The 20,139-nt window shown below is 40.3% G+C and overlaps 2 protein-coding genes across 2 annotated transcripts in view; one reads left to right on the top strand and one right to left on the bottom strand.

Moving 5' to 3' along the window:
* Positions 1 to 20,139, bottom strand: part of LOC134622834 (uncharacterized) — an 822,926-nt gene that overhangs the window by 232,528 nt on the left and 570,259 nt on the right. The window lies entirely within an intron of this gene.
* The window catches only part of LOC135932538 (NACHT, LRR and PYD domains-containing protein 9-like), a 46,906-nt gene that overhangs the window by 8,956 nt on the left and 17,811 nt on the right, over positions 1 to 20,139 (top strand). The window contains exons 5-6 of the mRNA XM_065470015.1: positions 4,114 to 4,287; positions 6,606 to 6,785. Of these exons, the coding sequence (XP_065326087.1) occupies positions 4,114 to 4,287; positions 6,606 to 6,785 (354 nt within the window). The remainder of the gene's footprint in view (positions 1 to 4,113; positions 4,288 to 6,605; positions 6,786 to 20,139) is intronic.

The raw sequence follows: 20,139 nt of genomic DNA, 5'->3' as shown, positions 1-20,139 counted from the left end.
TTCTGATGGTCCTGTTGATAGTGAGGACAGCCAGGCGGTCAGATGTGGGTTGGAAGGTCAGAACGAAATTCAGAGCCTGAGTATCAACCATAAAACCAACTTCTTATTTTGCAAATGTAGAGCTGACACGCAGCTCTATCTATCCATGAAGCCAGGTAACACACACCAATTAGTTAAACTGCAGGAATGTCTTAAAGACATAAAGACCTGGATGGCTGCTAACTTTCTGCTTCTTAATTCAGATAAAACTGAGGTTATTGTACTCAGCCCTGAAAATCTTAGAAATATGGTATCTAACCAGATTCTTACTCTGGATGGCATTACCTTGGCCTCCAGTAATGCTGTGAGGAACCTTGGAGTCATTTTTGACCAGCACATGTCCTTCAACGCACATATTAAACAGATATGTAAGACTGCTTTCTTCCTGTCAGGGTTCCTGGGTCGTTGACCCAGTGCTTTCAGTTTTGTTCATGTTCAGTTTATTTTGCCACTTCCATGTTCTCACTTCCTGCTTTTCCTGTGTCAGCTCGTCTCGTGTCATTAGCCAGATTATGTTCAGCTGTGTACTCACCGGTCTCTCATTATCATCCTCATCAGTCTGTGTATTTAAGTCCTCTGTTTCTACTCGTTCACTGTCGTGTCATTGATGTTAATGTCGTCTCTCCGCATGTATGTTCAGATCAGTCAGCCAGCCATTCAGTCCTTCAGTCAGTCAGTCCTTCATTCGTTCATTCAGTCAGTCGTCCACCCAGTCAGCCATTTCAGTTATTGTTCTGTTCATCCAACCTACCTACAATAAACCCCATTATCCTGCACCGTGAGTCCAGCGTTTGGGTCATCTCTTCCTCGCCTCCACACACGACACTCCTGACACTTCCATTTGCGCAACATCTCTAAAGTTAGAAATATCCTGTCTCAGAGTGATGCTGAAAAACTAGTTCATGCATTTATTACTTCCAGGCTGGACTACTGCAATTCATTATTATCAGGATGTCCTAAAAACTCACTGAAAAGCCTTCAGCTAATCCAAAATGCTGCAGCAAGAGAACCTACAGGGACTAGAAAGAGAGAGCATATTTCTCCTGTTTTGGCTTCCCTTCATTGGCTTCCTGTTAAATCCAGAATTGAATTCAAAATCCTGCTCCTCACATACAAGGTCTTAAATAATCAGGCCCCATCTTATCTTAATGACCTTGTAGTACCATATCACCCTATTAGAGCACTTCGCTCTCGCACTGCAGGCCTACTTGTCGTTCTTAAAGTATTTAAAAGTAGAATGGGAGGCAGAGCCTTCAGTTTTCAGGCCCCTCTTCTGTGGAACCAGCTTCCAGTTTGGATTCGGGAGACAGACACTATCTCTACTTTCAAGATTAGGCTTAAAACTTTCCTTTTTATCTAAAGCATATAGTTAGGGCTGGACCAGGTGACCCTGCATCCTCCCTTAGTTATGCTGCAATAGACGTAGGCTGCTGGGGATTCCCATGATGCATTGAGTTTTTCCTTTCCAGTCACCTTTCTCACTCAGTATGTGTTAATAGACCTCTCTCCATTGAATCATATCTGTTATTAATCTCTGTCTCTCTTCCACAGCATATCTTTATCCTGTTTTCCTTCTCCCACCCCAACCGGTCGCAGCAGATGGCCGCCCCTCCCTGAGCCTGGTTCTGCCGGAGGTTTCTTCCTGTTAAAAGGGAGTTTTTCCTTCCCACTGTCACCAAAGTGCTTGCTCATAGACGGTCATATGATTGTTGGGTTTTTCTCTGTACCTATGAAGTGCCTTTAGGCGACTTTGTTGTGATTTGGCGCTATATAAATAAAATTGAATTGAATTGAATTATTTCTCACTCACAGAGTAGAAAAGAGTCAGTGTCCCATCAATGGCAGGTGTGTTCAGAATCATAGTGCCAGGTACACAAATACATCATTCCGATTTCGCTACAATCGAAATATTGAATTTGAGGACTTAGTGAGCACCGATCACGTTGAGCTCTTTTTACACATTGACTGGTTTGGATATTTATTGTGGCCACTTTTATCTGCATTTATGGTATAAAGTTTCAGTCCATGGCCAGTAATTCTCTTCTTACCAAAACTGTGGGGTTCCCACTGCTGACACATTGGCTCCTCCCAATGTGCTAGATTGATCAGATGACCTTCATGCAATATCCATGTTGTTTTGTTGCCAAGTTTCCCCAGTTTCCTGATTCTGGTCACTTCAGTGGGGTGCTTACTTTCCTTGTTTCATGCACAGGTAGAAAACAGTGACAAACTACATGGTAAGGTGTCTTCTGGGGATTAATCACAATGCATGTTCAATTGTATTTAATAATGTCCATATCCATATTTCAGGAAACTTATGATTTAAGTTTCTTTCATTCATAATGTTTACCTGTGTAGACAGATATTGGTTCATAGCTTGTTTTGTTTTTCATTTGTATTAAATTATCTGTAATTTTGCAGCACATATTTTTAAAGTCTGTTTTCTTAACATTACATTGGGTCCTGTGAGAATACATCTTCACGTCTGCAGCACTTCCATCAATCAAAGCTTCAGTTTCCTTTCTGTGTTGGTTTTTACAGAGCTCTTTGTTCATATATCAGACTCTGATTTACGTTAGTTTCTTGTTCAGATTATCAAGAGGTCAGATTTAGCATTGCCAGCTAAAAAAACACACAACAACATAAAACTGGGCAGGTGTTGTGTTCCAAGGGGAGAAGTATTTAATATGTCCCAGAAGTTGTTACAGAAACAACATTGCTCAAGAAAACAATGTATATACCAAGGCATCAGTTAAATAGAACACCATAAAGAGAGCTTAATAAATCCAAAATGTCCATCTAATAAAATAAGGAAACATTTTCTCTGTCTGTCCTTGTAGCAGCAGAACTGAAACAGATAAAGGGCTCTCCTGTCTGCCCAGATACTGGTCCAGGTTATTCATTTATCATCATAGCCAGTCCCCATGTTGTAGCCCAGTCTGTAAGTGACTATGGCTATTGACTAAATAGTTTTACATGTTTCACCTGCATAAAGAGAAAGAAGAAAGGGGGCTTCTGTAACCCAAGTATTTGCATCCCTGTTTCCCTAGTCTTAAAACTTTAGACCTTCTGAGGCCTCCACTAGTAAGGCATCTCCCCTTCACATTCTTTAGAGAAGGGACCTCTCTGTAATGTTTAATAGTGTCTGAGTCTAGCCATCTACTTCTAAAACTACTCTACAACATCTCCCGTGTGGATTAAAGTATAAAACAGAGCTGCTGCTGATTATGAGGTAGCTGTGAGATTGATATTAATGAGGTAGCTGTGAGATTGATAATAATGAGGTATATTTGTATTAAAGATGACTAAATTCCAACAGTAGCTGTGTGAGTCACTGTGTTTGAATTCAATTCAATTCAATTTTATTTATATAGCGCCAAATCACAACAAAAGTCGCCTCAAGGCGCTTTAGTATTGTACAGTAGATAGCACAATAATAAATACAGAGAAAAACCCAACAATCATATGACCCCCTATGAGCAAGCACTTTGCTTCCAAGGTGCATGGAGAGGATGAAAGAATTCACAATGCAGGAACTCCAGCAACACTTAAGATGAACAACTTTAATAATTGACCAATTATTAAAGTTGGCCTTCATCGGGATCCTTCATCATGACCTTGATGAAGGCCACAAGCTGAAACGCGTTGGTCAATTATTAAAGTTGTTCATCTTGCCTTAAATATTGCTGGAGTTCCTGCATTGTAGCATAGAGGAACCCAGACTTCAGCTTTCTCTCCTGAGTTTCTGTTGCTGCTGTTGCAGTATCCCCTCATCGTTCCCTTCAACAGCCTCCTCACTATTTCATCACTAATACTGATAATACCAGCTCTGACAGCTGACTGCTCATGAGCTCATGAGTAAAACTACTGCACGTGTTCACTCTTCTTTTATTTTCCTGTTTGCTTTGGAAGTTAAAGTGTCACTGAGTTTACACCACAACACACACAATATAGTGCTCATATAGAAGGACAGTTGTGTTTTAATGAAGCTATTTAATTAATCATTAATTGTCTTGCATGCTGACATTCAAAAAAAATAATTTGACTGATTTAATTATTTGTTTGTTTTTTCAGACTGAGTCAATGTAACCTTTCAGAGAGAAGCTGTGATGCTCTGTCTTCAGTTCTCAACTCCCAGTCCTCTTGTCTGAAAGAAGTGGACCTGAGTGACAATAACCTGCAGGATTCAGGAGTTAAGTTTCTGTCTGCTGCACTGCAGAGTCTACATTGTACACTGGAAATTCTCAGGTCAGGATTTATAGTTGCAGTATCCCCTCATCGTTCCCCTCAACAATTTCCTCACTGTTTCATCACTAATACTACATACTAGCTCTGACAGCTGATATCTCAGGGGCTCATAAGTAAAACTACTGCATGCACTCTACTGCACTCTTCTTTTACTTTCCTGTTTGCTTTGGAAGTGAAAGGTTTACAAATATGGACTGGCCTGCAACATTTGATGTGAATTTAAAGGACTCTGATTCTGGGCTGCAGAATAGGTGTGTGAGTCTTTGTTTCTGAAGTTTAACCAGATTGTTTTCACAAGTAGTTTATGTCATTTAAAGTGGTGTGTGTGAGTTAAGTGTGACACATGACAAAGATTTTTCAGTGATGCAGGAAACATATTCTAAGTAGGATTAAATGCTGAAAGGTGTCATTCTACTAAGTGCAGACACTGGGATTCATTTAAATAACTAACATTTTGTGATATCTGAACTGTTATTCCATTTCAAGTCACTAAATTAGAAGTCCCGGGCCCCGCCCACAGTACTGCAGTACCCTTTTGATCTTGTTTGAATATTAGCTACATTGGTCGGTGCTACAACAGCTCCAGTCATTTGAATGATCTCTACTGAAATCTAAGACTGAAATAAAAATGTGTCGTTTGCTTGTTGTGGCTGTGATAGCTGCTCCTATGATAGTTTATTTTCAGGATGCTATCAGAACGAGTGTAAGTGGAACATCAAAGCTGTTATCGCAGTGCCAAAAATGAGCAGAGCTTTTTTGTCTCATCGCTGCATTCACAGTGAGCGACTTCTCTCTGTTCAATCTGTAACAATCAAAGTGTTACTGAATGTTGCCATGTAATGTTTGTATTGTGCACATCGTACAGGTCAGCTGCTCCACACAAATCTCAGGTTTACATGCTGGAACGGTGATAATGAAGGATAAACCTCACTTCCTGTTCGTTTCATACAGATATGACATGAACAATAACACATTCATGAAATCCTTTTAGGAACACAAACACTATTCTTGCTGGAGAATATATTTGAATGTAGGGGCTCATCAACAACAATAATAACTAACCACCACCTCACCATTTGTGTTGATAGTTGTATGTTTATTGGTGCAGTCATTTTCTTCTTCCTCCATTTCTACCTTATTCACATCAGATTAAATGCTGCACAGAGACAGGCACTGGACATGTTTAGCATAGCTTGGAGTGTACACAGGGGAAATGGCTAACATCGCTGGATCAAAATATGAAAGCTTAAGTTTTATTGAAGTGAATTGTGGTCGTGCCTGACAGTGAAAACGGGAATGATAAGTCTTGTTGTAAGTGTAATTATGTAGAAGTATAAAAAAGGAACCAGCTGACATCGTAAAATACAGCTGTAAATACATTGTTTTATCAGAAAACATATGTATGCTCATGTTTTTACTATGTTTGGCTTGAAGAGATAAAATGTAAGAAAATCAAATGCTGCTCTTTATTATTGTGTTGGTTAGTTTTCTGTCTCTTGGATGGAGCCCAGCTGTGCGTGGCCCCTGGGCCTGTGGTCAGAGTGTGTGTTGGATAATCCGGCCCAGGATGAGGCCAAACAGAAATGGGATTAAATGTCTGTCACATATTTGAGCCTCATTTAGAACATCATCCATAAATATTGAGTAATAACTTGACTCTCATACAGCGAGACTAAAATGCCTTTAAACATCAAGTTATCCTGCTGATCAAAGTCCAACACCGAGTTTGTAAGAACGTGTTTGTCAATCATTTTGTTTGGTTTCTGAGGAAAATGATTCAATAACTTCCTGCTAATACACAACATTTCATCATATTTCCTCATAACCCTCTTTTATCTGAACATTTGAATCACATTTGAATTTCCAATAAAGCATCCACAGAGTTTGGTAAAAATAATGACAGTAGATGTTTGTGTGAAAGTGCTGGAAGCAAATGAGTGTGTGATGTTCTTTCAGTGTTGCGCTTTGTAGACGGTCCCTGAGCACTGGTCTCACAGCCAGCTGCACATAGAGACCAGTGTTGTTAGTCCAGTTCAGAAGATGACTTGTTGGAATGAAAATGAGCTTGTAGTTTGTCTGCTTTAATAATGTTACTGGAAAAAAGGTGTTGGACTTCAAATATGTCCATTTCTTTCACACTTTACTTTTAAAAGTGAAGCCATGTGGTTCCTGGAAGGAAAAACACGACTTTTTCAAGTTTCCATTTTCTAAACTTCTACATCCTGAACCTTCTTCAGCTCTGAACAGTTTATGAAACACTGAATGATTTCAAGCACACACTTTGTCTAATAAATGCATAACTTTCATTCTTTATACAGATTGGGGAGCTGTGGTTTGTCAGAAATCAGCTGTGATTATCTGGCAGCAGCTCTGAAATCCAACCCCGCGCATCCCAGAGTGCTGGACCTGAGTGGAGACTACAACAACCTGCAGGATTCAGGAGTGAAGCAGCTGTGTGTTCTTCTGGAGAATCCACGATGTCGATTTGAAACTCTGAGGTCAGTCACCAAGTTTAAGTTGTGCTGAGATGAATATGATGTGAAAGTTGTGCTGACACTGTGGATCAGTAAGCCCACAGACCTGTATACAGGAAGTCTGGTTCTTCTTCTTTTTTTAGAACTTCTGATCCCTGATCCTCTGAGTCTTACTCAGTAGATAATGCAGAGTTTTGAGGTGATGTAGGTGAGGGGACTCAGGCAGCCTGACAGACTTGATGTCCATGTCTTCCCTGGTTGTCCTTATACAAATAAACCTGATTATCCTTGCAGGTCAAATTTTATCAGTCACACCTGTTAGTGAGCTCTCCTCTAGATTGTAGTGCTTGTTAAATTAGGATGGTTTTAGAAGCCTGGACTTCCAAGGGAAGCTATTACTTGGAAACGCTAAAGCAACCTATTAGAGGTGTTTGCACTAACATTGATGAATATTCAGATTTAAACCTTTATTGTTTCACAAATGGTTAAAAAGTGAATGTTCACAGACAGGCTGGTGGTGAGATAGGCACTTCCAGCATTGTAGATGTGTTTCAGCTGAAGCTAAACATAATAATAGAAGAAAAGCAAAATAATGATCCTGCTCTGAGCCATCGTTTAAACATCACTATCAGACAGTAAAGGCTTCAAAAGACTGCTCACCTCTCACACTTAGTTAAAGATGCTGGTGCAGTCCACAGATCAGCTGACCTGCTGGGTCTTGTTAAATTCTTTCAATTCTTTGATCTTTGGGCTGAAGGAAGAACAACACTCAGTGTATAAATGCTCAATCAACAATCTCTGTATTCCATACAGTTCTCATTATTCCATACAACACTTTTGAGCATTAACCATCCGAAGGGGAGATGTGGACAGGAGGGTGTCTGCCAGATCTCAAAGTGTCTGACCGTTTCTCACATTCTTATCGCTTTGGCTCCCCTTCCACAGTCATAAAACCTAAACATGTTCTTTCTAATCAGATAAATAAGGCCATGATTCTCTGAAAACAGTATTTCTTATGCATAATGTGGCCTATAGCCATATAATAATTCAACAATTCTTTGATTAGAAGTTGTTAAGATTCAAAATTAAGGAGGGATACAGGAGGAAATCCATATAACACACTGATCCGGCCAGGTGGAGTCAAACGATGATTTTTAATGAACACACGCGTGGGAGATATCCACTGTATACAAACAGCATCAGATCTCATCTCAACAACAACACAGCAATAGTTTTATAGCATCGAGGTATGTTTACTGACGCCCTCTCTACGTCATTACATGTATCAGTTTCAAAACCACAAATGTTCTGTTGACAACTTTTAACACAATTAAAAGAACACTGGCTTCCATCTTCTCCCAGGTGCTGTCCCGCAACCACAGCTCTAGCATAGCTTCTGTTATTAATGGAATGGTAATGATGATTATAAAAATAGCAGCAATAAACAGCAACAAAATATCCCTATACTTTACAAAGTATAGGGTGACATAAAATAGTATAATAATCTCACAATTCCCCCTTTGATCTTATTTTCAAGAGATCACTTACACCTTAAATTACACCTCTCTTGCAATTCAGATGCAAGAAAAACAATATTTACAACAACAACAATAGTTACAGATGACACTCCCATCACTCTCCAGTTCTCCCCACACTCATCATGGTGCTACCTTAAGCGTTCAAACGAACGTACTCAGACTAGAACCTCTGTCCGAGGAGCTTTTAACCTTTATTTTTATTGCTGCAGCTACCAGTGTCTTCCAGTCGGGTGATTCTCTGCTCCTCTTCTTTCTTCGACCTCAGGGGTTAAACCACCCTTCAGTTGTTGCATAGATCAGGGAATTATTCTGCCCCTATTTCAAAAGATCTGTGTGTTCTGGGGTCACTGTGTCCCCCCTTTTTACCAAGAGCCTCTCGAACCTCCTTGGTCTGGTGTTCCTGGATTTCCGCCAATCCCTTCGTGGTTATTGCTGTGGTTCTGGGATCCTCTCGAGGTGACTAGCAGGAGCCCAAACTGCATGACACTTGACCCCAGTTGCTGTCTTGGCAGTCTCCGTGTCTGTCTCTGCTGCGAAGGATCCTCATATCTCCGTGACCTCATCTGGTGTCTGTGCCTTTATCTGTACGAGACAGAAAACAGAAAAACACCTCTCTGCCTAGCCTTGATAATTGTGTGGATGCCCTCAAGGGCTTCCACACTATTGAGTTCCTGTTTCTCTTTAAACTTTATTATGTGTGCCTATGCCAAGAGGCACACATATTACTATTCGTCGGATTTATTATTATTATTATTCTTCAGTTTCCGCCTGAAATTTTGCAGCGAATCTCGCCTCGCAGTTTTGAGACAAGCTTCATATATGTTACCTCATTTTGTGCGGCTGGATCAGGAATGGTGTGCTATGACTTTTGGTGTTTATGACTATTATAGTTTTTTAAATATTAATATTTTAGTGAAAATTTTCCCGCGCTTCTCTGCCAAACAGTTTTGACAATAGGGTTACATATGTTAGATCATTTTGTGCGGCTGGAGCTGGACTAGTATGGTATACACTTTTGGTGTTTATGACTTTTATAGTTTTTTAAATATTAATATTTTAGTGCAAATTTAGAAAGATTCTTCTTTTGGCGCCATAGAAACAGACTTCATTTGTGGTGTGTTGGCGCCATCTTTTGGTCCCACTGATACAAATTTCAAACTTCATTTGTGGTGTGTTGGCTCTCTCTAGTGGTATGCCGGGAGTAGTACGGCCTGTCTACCCTTATTTGGATTACCGTAATGATGACAATATCAACGGTGCGCACAGCGTCGCTGCTTTCAGGAGCCATTGGAATTTTTAAGGTTGCGCAAATCATTCAAAAGTTACGGTAATGCTTGGTGGAAAACTCAATATCCCACAATTCATAGCACGCCTCTGCCGAGTCAAACAATGGCGGCCATCACTTAGTTTTTATTTTCCTCTTAATACTGTTTCTAGGTCACAAAATAAACTTTTAAGATATTTTCAGGCGAGAATATAGGTGTGTAAACTTCAAATATCTGCTCGTTTTGTCAAAACATCCCATATTAGCGACAATGTTCTGACGATGTCGTTTCTGCTTGAGGCTAGCTGGCTAGTGTGGCTAGCGCGGCTTTGCTAACAAGCTACAGCCGGCCTGGATGACAGTGAGAGCGGCTTACTCTGGTTTCACACCCGGTCCTTCGTAAAGTCTCGTGGTCACAGCTGGACTTATTTTTCGTTTATATGGACAGATGATTTATTTATTTATTCATTTTAGTAACGGTATAAACAGTGAAAGGTGGTGGATTGGCCAGATGTAAACTTCAAATATCTGCTCGTGTTACCAAGACATCCCATATTAGCTCTGATGGTTTCGGTGCCTGCAAAGAGCTAGACAGCTAGCTAGCTAACCGGAGTTGGCTGTCTTTTTGACTCAGGGTTATAGCTGGACTTATTTTTCGTTTTTATGAGCCGATGAGGGTTTTTTTTTAGTAACGGTACAAACAGTGAAAGGCGGTGGATTGTCCAGATGCTGGTCGATGTGGAAAAAATAACTGAGTTGTTTGGTGGTCGCTGACACGGAGCTACAACCGAGGGCAGCTATCCACCGGTGTGTGTCAGACAGAGCATGCAGGGAACGATCGACCGGTGGTAGATCGTGGATCAGGGAAACCGAAGGCAGGAGAAGCAGGCGGCTGCCGGTCAGAGCGTGAGATGAACTGAATTTCAGGTAAGAAGTTATGAACTGCACTCTATTTGGGTCAGATATAAACCGAGTTTAGGTGTAGTTTATTTTCGTTGTGCTGACTTTTTACAATCAGTTATAATAACTCGTACTGCGTGCTAGCTAGCACGACGGAGTTTCTATACAGCTGTGTGCGCGCTAAGTTACTGATGTTGAACTTTATGACAGCCTCCCCTGTCATTCTCTCGCCTGTTCAAACTTCAGTCATGAAACTGATCAATGATCGGCTTTTCTCTCTTGTTTGTTTATCACGCTAAACAACAACAGCACGTTTAAGCTTGATCAGCTGTTGTTAGAATTCATTTGATTTTAATTTCTAGTATCAGCTGATGTTTGCTGGAGCCACAGCTGTAGAAGTGGCTGGTGGAAACCAGGAGATGACCTTACCGAATCATCAGAGCTGAACTGGTGATGGAGAAACAGGTTTACCTTTTTTTTAGGTGACATGAATGAGTTGAAGGGAAGTTATGAACTGTTTCTGAGAGAAATAAACACCAAGCTCCTTTTTTATTTAGCTGACAGCTGGTAACTGTGCAGGGGCGGATTTAGCAAAGCTTTTGCCAGGGGGCCAGGTAGGGCATCTTACAACCAAAGTTTGTATAATAATACACAAGATTGGCTGTAGACCATTGTTAATCATTCAGAACACTGTGTAAAAATAACAAAAAACAAAAAGTGAATGCAAAAGTGCATAAATATTTATTTTACGTGATTGATGTGTGTGGCGGGGCGTGGTCTGCAGTGCCGCTGCAGGGGAGGTGGACCCACCTGAGCGGCATCTGCAATCACGCCTCTCTGGCGTAGTCTGTGCTCTCTCGGCTGTTTTTTGGGTGTGTGTCAGGCTGTGAGTTGAAAAACTACAGCCGGCTGTGTGGGTACACCAACCATGTGTGAAAAGTGGTCCATAACGTAATGCTTCAAAGCGTGTTCATGCAAACATTGTCGGGTCTGCCGTGGTACAATGGGACTTCTGCTCATGAAACTATGTGCACAGCGTCTGCAAATCGGGGCTGTACAAAGTCACTTCATCTTTACCCAAAACTGTAAGCTGTCATCTGTGAGGCGCGAGCGGTGTTTGTTTTTACCATAGTTCATGGTGGAGAATGGCTGCTCTGCTGAGTTTTGCTCTCTGTAGCTGTATGAATGGCAAACTACATTGATTACCAGCGGCATAGGCACACTTAAAATTTCTTCTGAAATTTTCGCTTTCTAGTTGTGTGGATGCCCTAAAGGGCTTCCACACTATTGAGTTCCTGTTTCTCTTTATTCTTTATTCCACCATAATCTAGTTGCTACCCCGTTTTTTGGCACTTAACTACTCCCTCAGTTTTCAGCCGATTTTCTCCGTTCAAACTCTAAACTGTTCTGCTCTTTCTGCTAATTCCAGCTATGACTTTTGGTGTTTATTACTATTATACTTTTTAAAATATTACACTTTTTTCCTTTAATTTGTCCCATTGAAATGAATGGGAAACTTCCACAATTCTGCTAAAACTTGCTTGGTTTTGAAACTTAACTGCTTCCTCATACTTTCACCTAGAAACTCCATTCAAACTTTAAAATGTTCTCAGATTATTGGGCTATTCCTGTGTGATTCAGCTTTTTCAGATGTTCTACCGTTTTAATTTTATACCTCTTTAAGTTTTCAGTTGCAAAATTGTGATTTTTCAGAAAATGCATGCGTTGCTATGGTTGCTATGCAATTAACTCAGAGTGAGTGCTGGTCTGTTCTGAATTTTCGCTTCATGTCCGAACAACTTCTTGCTACTTGCTCAATTTCCACTGAACCCCCACAAATTATACATCAAAACGTAGGTATTTTTGCTGGCTTTCAGACAATGTTACTATCTTTATTGTGAGAGTTACCGTTTTTTCGCAATTTCCCTCGGAGTGACACAAGGTCTGACAAAGCCCCATTCAAAGTCTATACGGAGGTTTTGAAATTCAGAGCTGAAATTCTGTAACGGGAGGCATTTTTAAATCGCCATATCTCATTAACAAAGCAAAGTTAGGACATGAGGCTTGTGCCAATATATCTTCAGACACTCCTGACACTCACAGTGGAAGCAGTTTTTACATTCATCTTACCGTTGAGCCATAAATTACGTTTGTTTGAGGGGTGGAAATCTGTCCTCCTCTCAGTTCTCACACTCTGAAAATGAAGCCGTTTCTTCTCTCGTCATAGCTCCGCGACGGAGGTACAAAGAGCTATGAAAATCACAGTCCAAATACACCAAAGTCCGCTGATTCACCCAGTAAAAGAATTATGCTGCTAGCCCTCCTAGTTTTTGAGTTACACGACGTTTTGTAACTCCAAAAAACGGCGCTTTTCGCCGCTCACCGCGATCTATTTTCTGATTGCCCAAATGTCTGTATTTCAGCCGCCCGTCCCCTTGCCAGGTGGCGCAATCACTAATGACACGGCTCTGCACCTCAAAGGTCGTGGGTTCAATCCCACCTTGCTTCAACATTTATTTTCATTACAAATTTAAACACTATCACAGACCTGTCATTTATATTGATCATTTATTACAATTCTGCAAAGTTTTATAATTTTAGCAGCTTTTCTAATATGGACCAAAATACATACAAGTACCCAGCCTAATGAAGCAGACAGAGGCAGTAGCTCTGATTGGTGAATTTGAGCAGAATCAGGTTGTTCTTTCATTTAATTTCTTTATTTATTTCACACATGGTTCATCGTGTTTCTTTTTCTACATACAGAACCTTCTGCCTCTTTTCAGCAGAAATTCTGCCTCTTTTCAGCAGAAACTCTGCTCATTCACCTCTTTTCAGCGTAACGTTCTGCTTCTTTGCCTCTTTTCTGCAGAAATTCTGCTCATTCATCTCTTTTCTGCTCATTTCAGCCTTTTCACCTTTTTCAATGCTTTCATCTTTTTCAAATCATAGAGTTAAAATCAAAATATAGTATTTTTATCAAAGCATTGTATTTGTACGGAGTATAGTATTTCTGCCAAATCATAGAATTACTGCAATTTCATAGTATTTTGAGGAATCCCTTTTGTTATAGTATTACTTCTAAGTCATAGTATTTCTGCTTTGTCATAGTATTTGTACTGAAACATAGTATTTCTGCCAAATCATAGTATTACTGCTATTTCATAGTATTTGAGTGAAATTACAGTGTTTCTGCAAAAACATTGTATTTCTGCTACTGTATTTCCGCTGTATTACGTAGTGGCAAAGTAGGAGGCTGACTGTTACTAAGTGCATCAGTGTACATAGGTCATCTCTTGTGTTGGAGTGCCCTCTTGTGGCACCTTTTGGGTAGTGCCTTAGTAAACATGGACACTGCAAAGTAGTAGTATCAGACTGGTTTGTAGTGGAGGAATTTGTTGCCAGTTTCTTTCATCTTTAATCCGTATTCATGTTTTAATGTAATAACTTTTGTGGCACAATTAACACAATATGGCAGAAACACTATGTTTTGGCACAAATACTTTGATTTAATAAACTTTAGCTTCCTCACCACTTTTTAGCAAAATTTTCATTTTTTTCACCCCTTTTCAGCACAAATTCCAGGTTTTTTTGTCTGTTTTCAGAAAAAAAAATATTTTCAGCAGAAACTCTGCTGATTCACCTCTTTTCTGCAAAATTGTCAGCCTTTTCACCTTTCATCAGCACAATTCTCAGCAGCTTCTGATAATTTCAGCAGCATTATCAGTCTCTCCACCTCTTCTTTGTGTGAATGCGTTTGGCTCAGTGAGATAAGTAGCTGCTTTTGGACTAGGAGGGCTTAGGTTCAAATCCTGCTCAGGGTGACTTTTTTTTTTCCACCACCATGCAACTTTTTGCAACTTTTCAGCTTTTCAGCAGACAGCTTCACCGTTAAGGCATCCACACAGCATTTTCGCAGGAAATGCAAATTTTCTAGTCTAATGTTGTTGTCCATTGTTCTTCTAATGATTCAAAGTTGGTTTAGCATATCATGTTCAGGACTCTCTGACCCAGAGACTTATTCTAATCATCATCTATGTGTGTAAGCATGTTTGCATTTACCCCTCTGCACTCTAAGTCATTTCCTACAATTTATCAGTCCAGACAGTCACGCCGAACGAAGCTTATGACCTTCAAAAGACTGAGTGCCAGCTCTCATGAGCACATTTGCAATGTGTGTATGAAAATAACTATAAAACATTCTCAATCTTAACATTTTCCCCCCTTTCACACATTTTAACATGTGAAATGATGTATGCTTCTCACTGGTTCTCTAGAAAAAGTCTGGAAACTTTTGGGTCATTATAATCTTAAGTTTTACCATACCTAAATTATTAAACACACAAATAAAGTCATACAAATTATCATAAAAACCATTGTTTCATGTTAAAACTCGAATTTCCGCCTTTTGTGTCAATTCATCAGAGCTAGAAATAAAAAGAAAAGATTAGTGACATAATTTCTCAGAAAACATCAGAAATTCTCCTCTCGAGTAGCTTTGCTCCAGCCCCGCAAACCTGTGTTGAGTAATGAAATCAGTTTAATTATCATGTTAGGTCTGTTAAACCCCTGGCTCCGCCCAGAGCCTGCATCTGCAGAACTACCTAGAAACAAAACCTGTGTGTTAATATCAACTTCACCTTTGCAACTCCGTTTCCCCCCACTGTTTTCCCCTCACTGACCACAGCACGGGAATTTATGTCTTAATTCTGTCACGATCCTGGGTCTTATGACCCAGTGTTTTGAGTTTTAGTTCTTGTTATGATTTAATGTTGTCAGTGTTTTGTTTTATGTCATGTTAAGGATTTTGTTCTCGGTTGTATCTCACGTTTAGTTTAGTTCAGGGTCCATGTGTCATTCTGTCTCTCAGTGTCAGGTCTGCGTCTTGGTGTAGAGTTCTCGTTTCCTGTTTTATTGTGAAGGTCTGCATCTCATGTGAGTGTGTTCAGTTTTACCTCTGTCTCGTCTTGTTGATTATTCCCAGCTGTGTTCCCCACCTGTGTGTAATCTCCCTGTGTTTCCCTGTGTGTATTTAAGTCGCGTCCTCTGTCTTTGTAGTTTGGCCGGTCCGTCTGTGTATCCACCATGTCTCATCCGTGTGTTTCCCTGCTGCCCAACCGTCATCTGTTTTCTGCTCACTGTTATTCGTGTTCAGGTTTGTGTTTCTGTTCAGGGTCAGTAGTTTAGTTTTCCCAGTATAGTTTAGTTCTCCGTTCACCATTTTGTCCATCTCTTTTGTTGTGTTTGCCTTAGTGCCACCAGCCATTTTTAGCCAACCTGGTTGTCCATTTTAAGATAAAGCCTCTTCTCATCCCACAAACTGGTATTCATCTTCTTTTATGTTGCGGCCTTGAGCCTGTGTCTGTGTTATTCCCATGCCATGTCCTGCGTTCAGGTTTTCATATATCCTCCTCATCATTGCCATGTTTAGAGTTTTGTTTGTGTTTCTGTTTGCCAGGGTTTTCATAGTTTGTGCTTCCTTTCTAGTTTACCCAGTTTAGGTTATTTCTTAATTTGCATTGTTTTTGCCCTTTTATTTTGTACTGTTCAGTCTGCCTGAATAAACAGCTCATCATCAGTTAAGTTTTGAGTTTTAGAATGTCTGCACCTGGGTCCACTCCTCACACTCCACGCAGTTTGCCTTGGCAAACTGCGACAAATTCAGCCATGAATCCAGCTCACCTGATTCATCACTGAGCCCAACCGTCACTGGCATCTGATAGTGTGGCACTGCATATTCTTCTCTTAGTGTCACTGTTTTCAATCTGTTAATTACAGTCCTTTAACATGAAATAGACTGCGTCCACAACAAGTTAATACAGCTGTGAATGTGGCAAATTATCAATCAATTAACAATCAATAACAAAATGATAGCTCTTATTTTATGCACGCTTTAGTCAACCACTTACCCAGAGGATCTTCAATCCCAGAAAATTCCTTCTCCTCATTTAATGTCTGTCATCCTTCCATGCCCTGGTAACTGGCCCATCCAGAGCTGTATCATTTTGAAATGTACATACAACAAGTCAAACCACACCTTGGTCACACCAACCCTTTTCCACCCTGAGGATGTCCAACGCCATCCTAGTCTGGACTATCAAAGGTGACTTAACGGCAACAAATCCGGCAACGCCAAATTATATTTATCCAGAACTCCTTTCTGTCTCTAAGTTTTGGAAAATTTTATGCTTGTCAAAATTTTAAGAATTTTGGCCATAAGTGAAATTTATTGTGTTATCACCCCCATCAGGGCTTACCTTTCCCACTTTTGGTGATATTCCTCCCTCGAACATTTGCAATTACCCTCCTTTGGCGTGAAAACTCATGGTGTGGTCAAGTGGGTGCTATAGGAAACAAAAGCTCATGACAGAACAGTTATCAGTCATGTGCTTCATACAAAATTTGCATATATTTTGATTTCATGTTGATCCTCTGAGTGTAATTGGCACATTTTAATTTGAATTTAGAGATTTATTTGTGTTTTGAGTTAAACACAATGGGTTTTCCTTCATTGCTTTGCTCTTCTTCTTTGCAGTACCACATCCACATGCACCTGTCGATTGTATTCTACTCTTTTAATGATTGTCTATTTTAAGGGAGAACCTAGATCACATGGACCAGTGTTTATTATTACATAACTGTATTTTGAATGTGACAAATCTACCATTCCCCTGTGTTATTCATAAATACTCCTTTGGTTTTGGCTGTTTTCCTCTATAAAATTTTATTGACCTCTTACAGTGGCCTGCTGTGGTTAATAGTAGAGATGGCACGATACCACTTTTTTATGTCCGATACCGATACCGATATCATAAATTTGGATATCTGCCGATACCGATATTAATCCGATATAGTGTGTTTTTTAATCAATAAAACTGTTTTTTTTTTATATCTTGCTGCATTTTGTATAAGTTCATACTCAAGTTTAAATAAACAACAACACTAAAGCTATTCTGTTATACCTGTATGTAAAAAATACACTGCACCCAAAATATTTCATAGTTCAGCAATACTGATCAATCTAATAAACTTAAACCTACTCCATCCTCCCTATTCTGGTATTTTAAAGAGTACTTAGCAGAAATATTAAGCAACCTAACTAATAGGGTTGCAAACTCCCAGCAAAAAAAAAAGGGAACCACCCCCCACCCTCCACCTCATGATGCTTAATCAACATAATCAACTTTAATTTGATGCAGTTTGAAAAAAAATGCACAGAAATAAATTATTTTTCAAGAATAATTAAATAGATTCAACATCTTTCTTCTACAAAATTGCAGACTGCACAGATGGTATCTTCCCAAAGGAAAAAGTACTATAGCTTACTGGGGTATATTAGACATTTAACAGTTACTATATACAGTAATGGACTTCTATACATTTTACATCAGATTAAAACTTTGGGTGTAAGATTCAGATAATTATTTATTAAAAGCTAGACATTTTAAATGAGAATAAGAAAGAAAAGTATGTCTTTGTGCCTCCTTTTCCCTGTTAATGCCCTATCGGCCCCCCTGGCAAAACTTTGCTAGATCCGCCCCTGCACAGTAACCAGCCGTCAGCTACGTAGAAAAGGATCCTGGTCTAGAAAGTAATATTACATAAATTCTAACAACAGCTTATCAAGCTTAAACGCGCTGCTGTTGTTCAGCTGCTGTTTTCCTCCTTGTGGTGCAAAGTGGGCCAAAAACAAACAAGAGAGACGGACTCGCGACAGAAAAGCCGATCAGCTGATCATTAAGCAGTTTCATGAAGTAGCGGCAGGAGAGGGAGAGAGAGAGAGAAGAGGCAGACGCTCCATATATCGGTGGTTAAGCTTAACGCAGGTACGCTTTACAAACATTCAGAGATGAACTTACACACTTGCTTTACTTCTGTCTGGGATAACTTCCTCGGAGATGAATGCTGGATTGCTAGCGAGGCTACAAATACACACAGCCGCTCCATCACGTGATGCACACTGCTCCGACTGCTACGGTTATGAGCCGAGTTACGCCGTGTCGCAAGTTTTGTGAGGTGCTTTTTTGATATTTAATGGATCGGATTACATTTTTTATTTCTCACCGATATCCGATCCAGTAATTTACGTCAGTATCGGACCGATACCGATACCTAATATCGGATCGGTCCATCTCTAGTTAATAGTAACATATTCCAGTCATGAGTGAAATCAAAAGTTTTCTTCACTGTAGCATTTGGCATTCCCAACAATATAATGTGATACCTCACTCAAAACACAGCCAATAAAACAATTTTCTTAATGCAAACATCAGTAACTCAAAATTAGCAACCAAAGGGTTCAGTCTGCAGCTCCACACTCTCATGTGAAGCTACAGTCTCCCCCTCTGGTCTCTCTTGTCCTCCTGCTCCTGCAAAAAACAAAACAAAACAAAGCATCCACCCTTTTATTACAGGCTGGGTGAATTGTTTGTCGACATTTACCAATCCTAAAGTTGGTGTAGTCTTTGTCTCAGTATCAACTCAGTCAAACCTTTAGTCCACATCGTCAGTCCATCACAGTCCAGTCACACATTCATTCACACACATCCATACCGGATATTGCTGATAGTGGAGTCTCACGCGGACGTGTCTGAGTGTTCACTCACAGCAATATCACGTCATCTCAATGAGAAGACACTTCTTTATGATTTTTGACTGGATTGACTCGCTGAAATCCTTTTAGACTCAGGACTTACCATCTCATGTGATCAATGTCCCATATAAGTGAATTTCTCCAAAGCCCATTATAATCATGGAGAAACACGCTTTGCGAATATTTTCGGTAAGAATATTTCATAGCACTTCAATCCTCCAGGCCTGGTTAAATGAGAGCTGATTCTTACAACATGAACTCACAAAATATCACCACCGGTCAATGGATCACACCTCTCAGATTTCTTATCTCAGTGCACTGTAACAGAAGCAAAAACAAAAGTAAACCATAAAATAATAATAAAAAGCACCAATTGTAGGGCCAGTTCCAGACTGTCAGGGTTCCTGGGTCGTTGACCCAGTGATTTCAGTTTGTTCATGTTCAGTTTAGTTTGCCACATTTACTTTCTCACTTCCTGTTTTCTGTGCCAGCATACCGTCTGCGTATCGTGTTCCAGTTATTTCCATGTATCATTAGTCAGACTAAGTTCAGCTGTGTACTCACTGGTTTCTCATCATTCATCACCCAGTGTGTATTTAAGTCCTCAGTTCCATCCGATCGTTGTCGTGTCATTGATGTTGATGTTGTTCTCGTCGCATGTTCAGTTCAGTCAGTGAATTGTCAGTCAGTCAGTCAGTCTTTCATTCATTCAGTCAGTCAGTCGTCCAGCCAGCCATTTCCTACTTCTGTTCTGTTTGTTCACTCCGTCGACAATAAACACCAACCTTCACCTACCTGTGAGTCCAGCGTTTGGGTCCTCCTTCTCTCATCCACGACACAAATCCTGAGAGAATTACACGACCCCGCGTTGTGGACCCAGCAGACTCGGAACTTTTCGAGCAGCAGGAGGCAGCGCTCCTTCGCTGGACGGAGGAGCTTAGGGGGAAGCAGCGGCTCTTCGCGGAGACAGAGTGCGTCTTTGCAGGGACTCGTCTGGCTCTGGGCGGGCCTCGGGGACGCCGCGTTCTTCCGCATGCTGCCTCTCCTGCATCGGAGCATTCGCCGCGGAGAGTGGGCTGTTGT

This window comes from Pelmatolapia mariae, linkage group LG3_W (genome assembly GCF_036321145.2).
Source record: "Pelmatolapia mariae isolate MD_Pm_ZW linkage group LG3_W, Pm_UMD_F_2, whole genome shotgun sequence".
NCBI classification, from domain to species: domain Eukaryota; kingdom Metazoa; phylum Chordata; class Actinopteri; order Cichliformes; family Cichlidae; genus Pelmatolapia; species Pelmatolapia mariae.
This window is presented reverse-complemented; position numbering and strand designations above follow the sequence as displayed.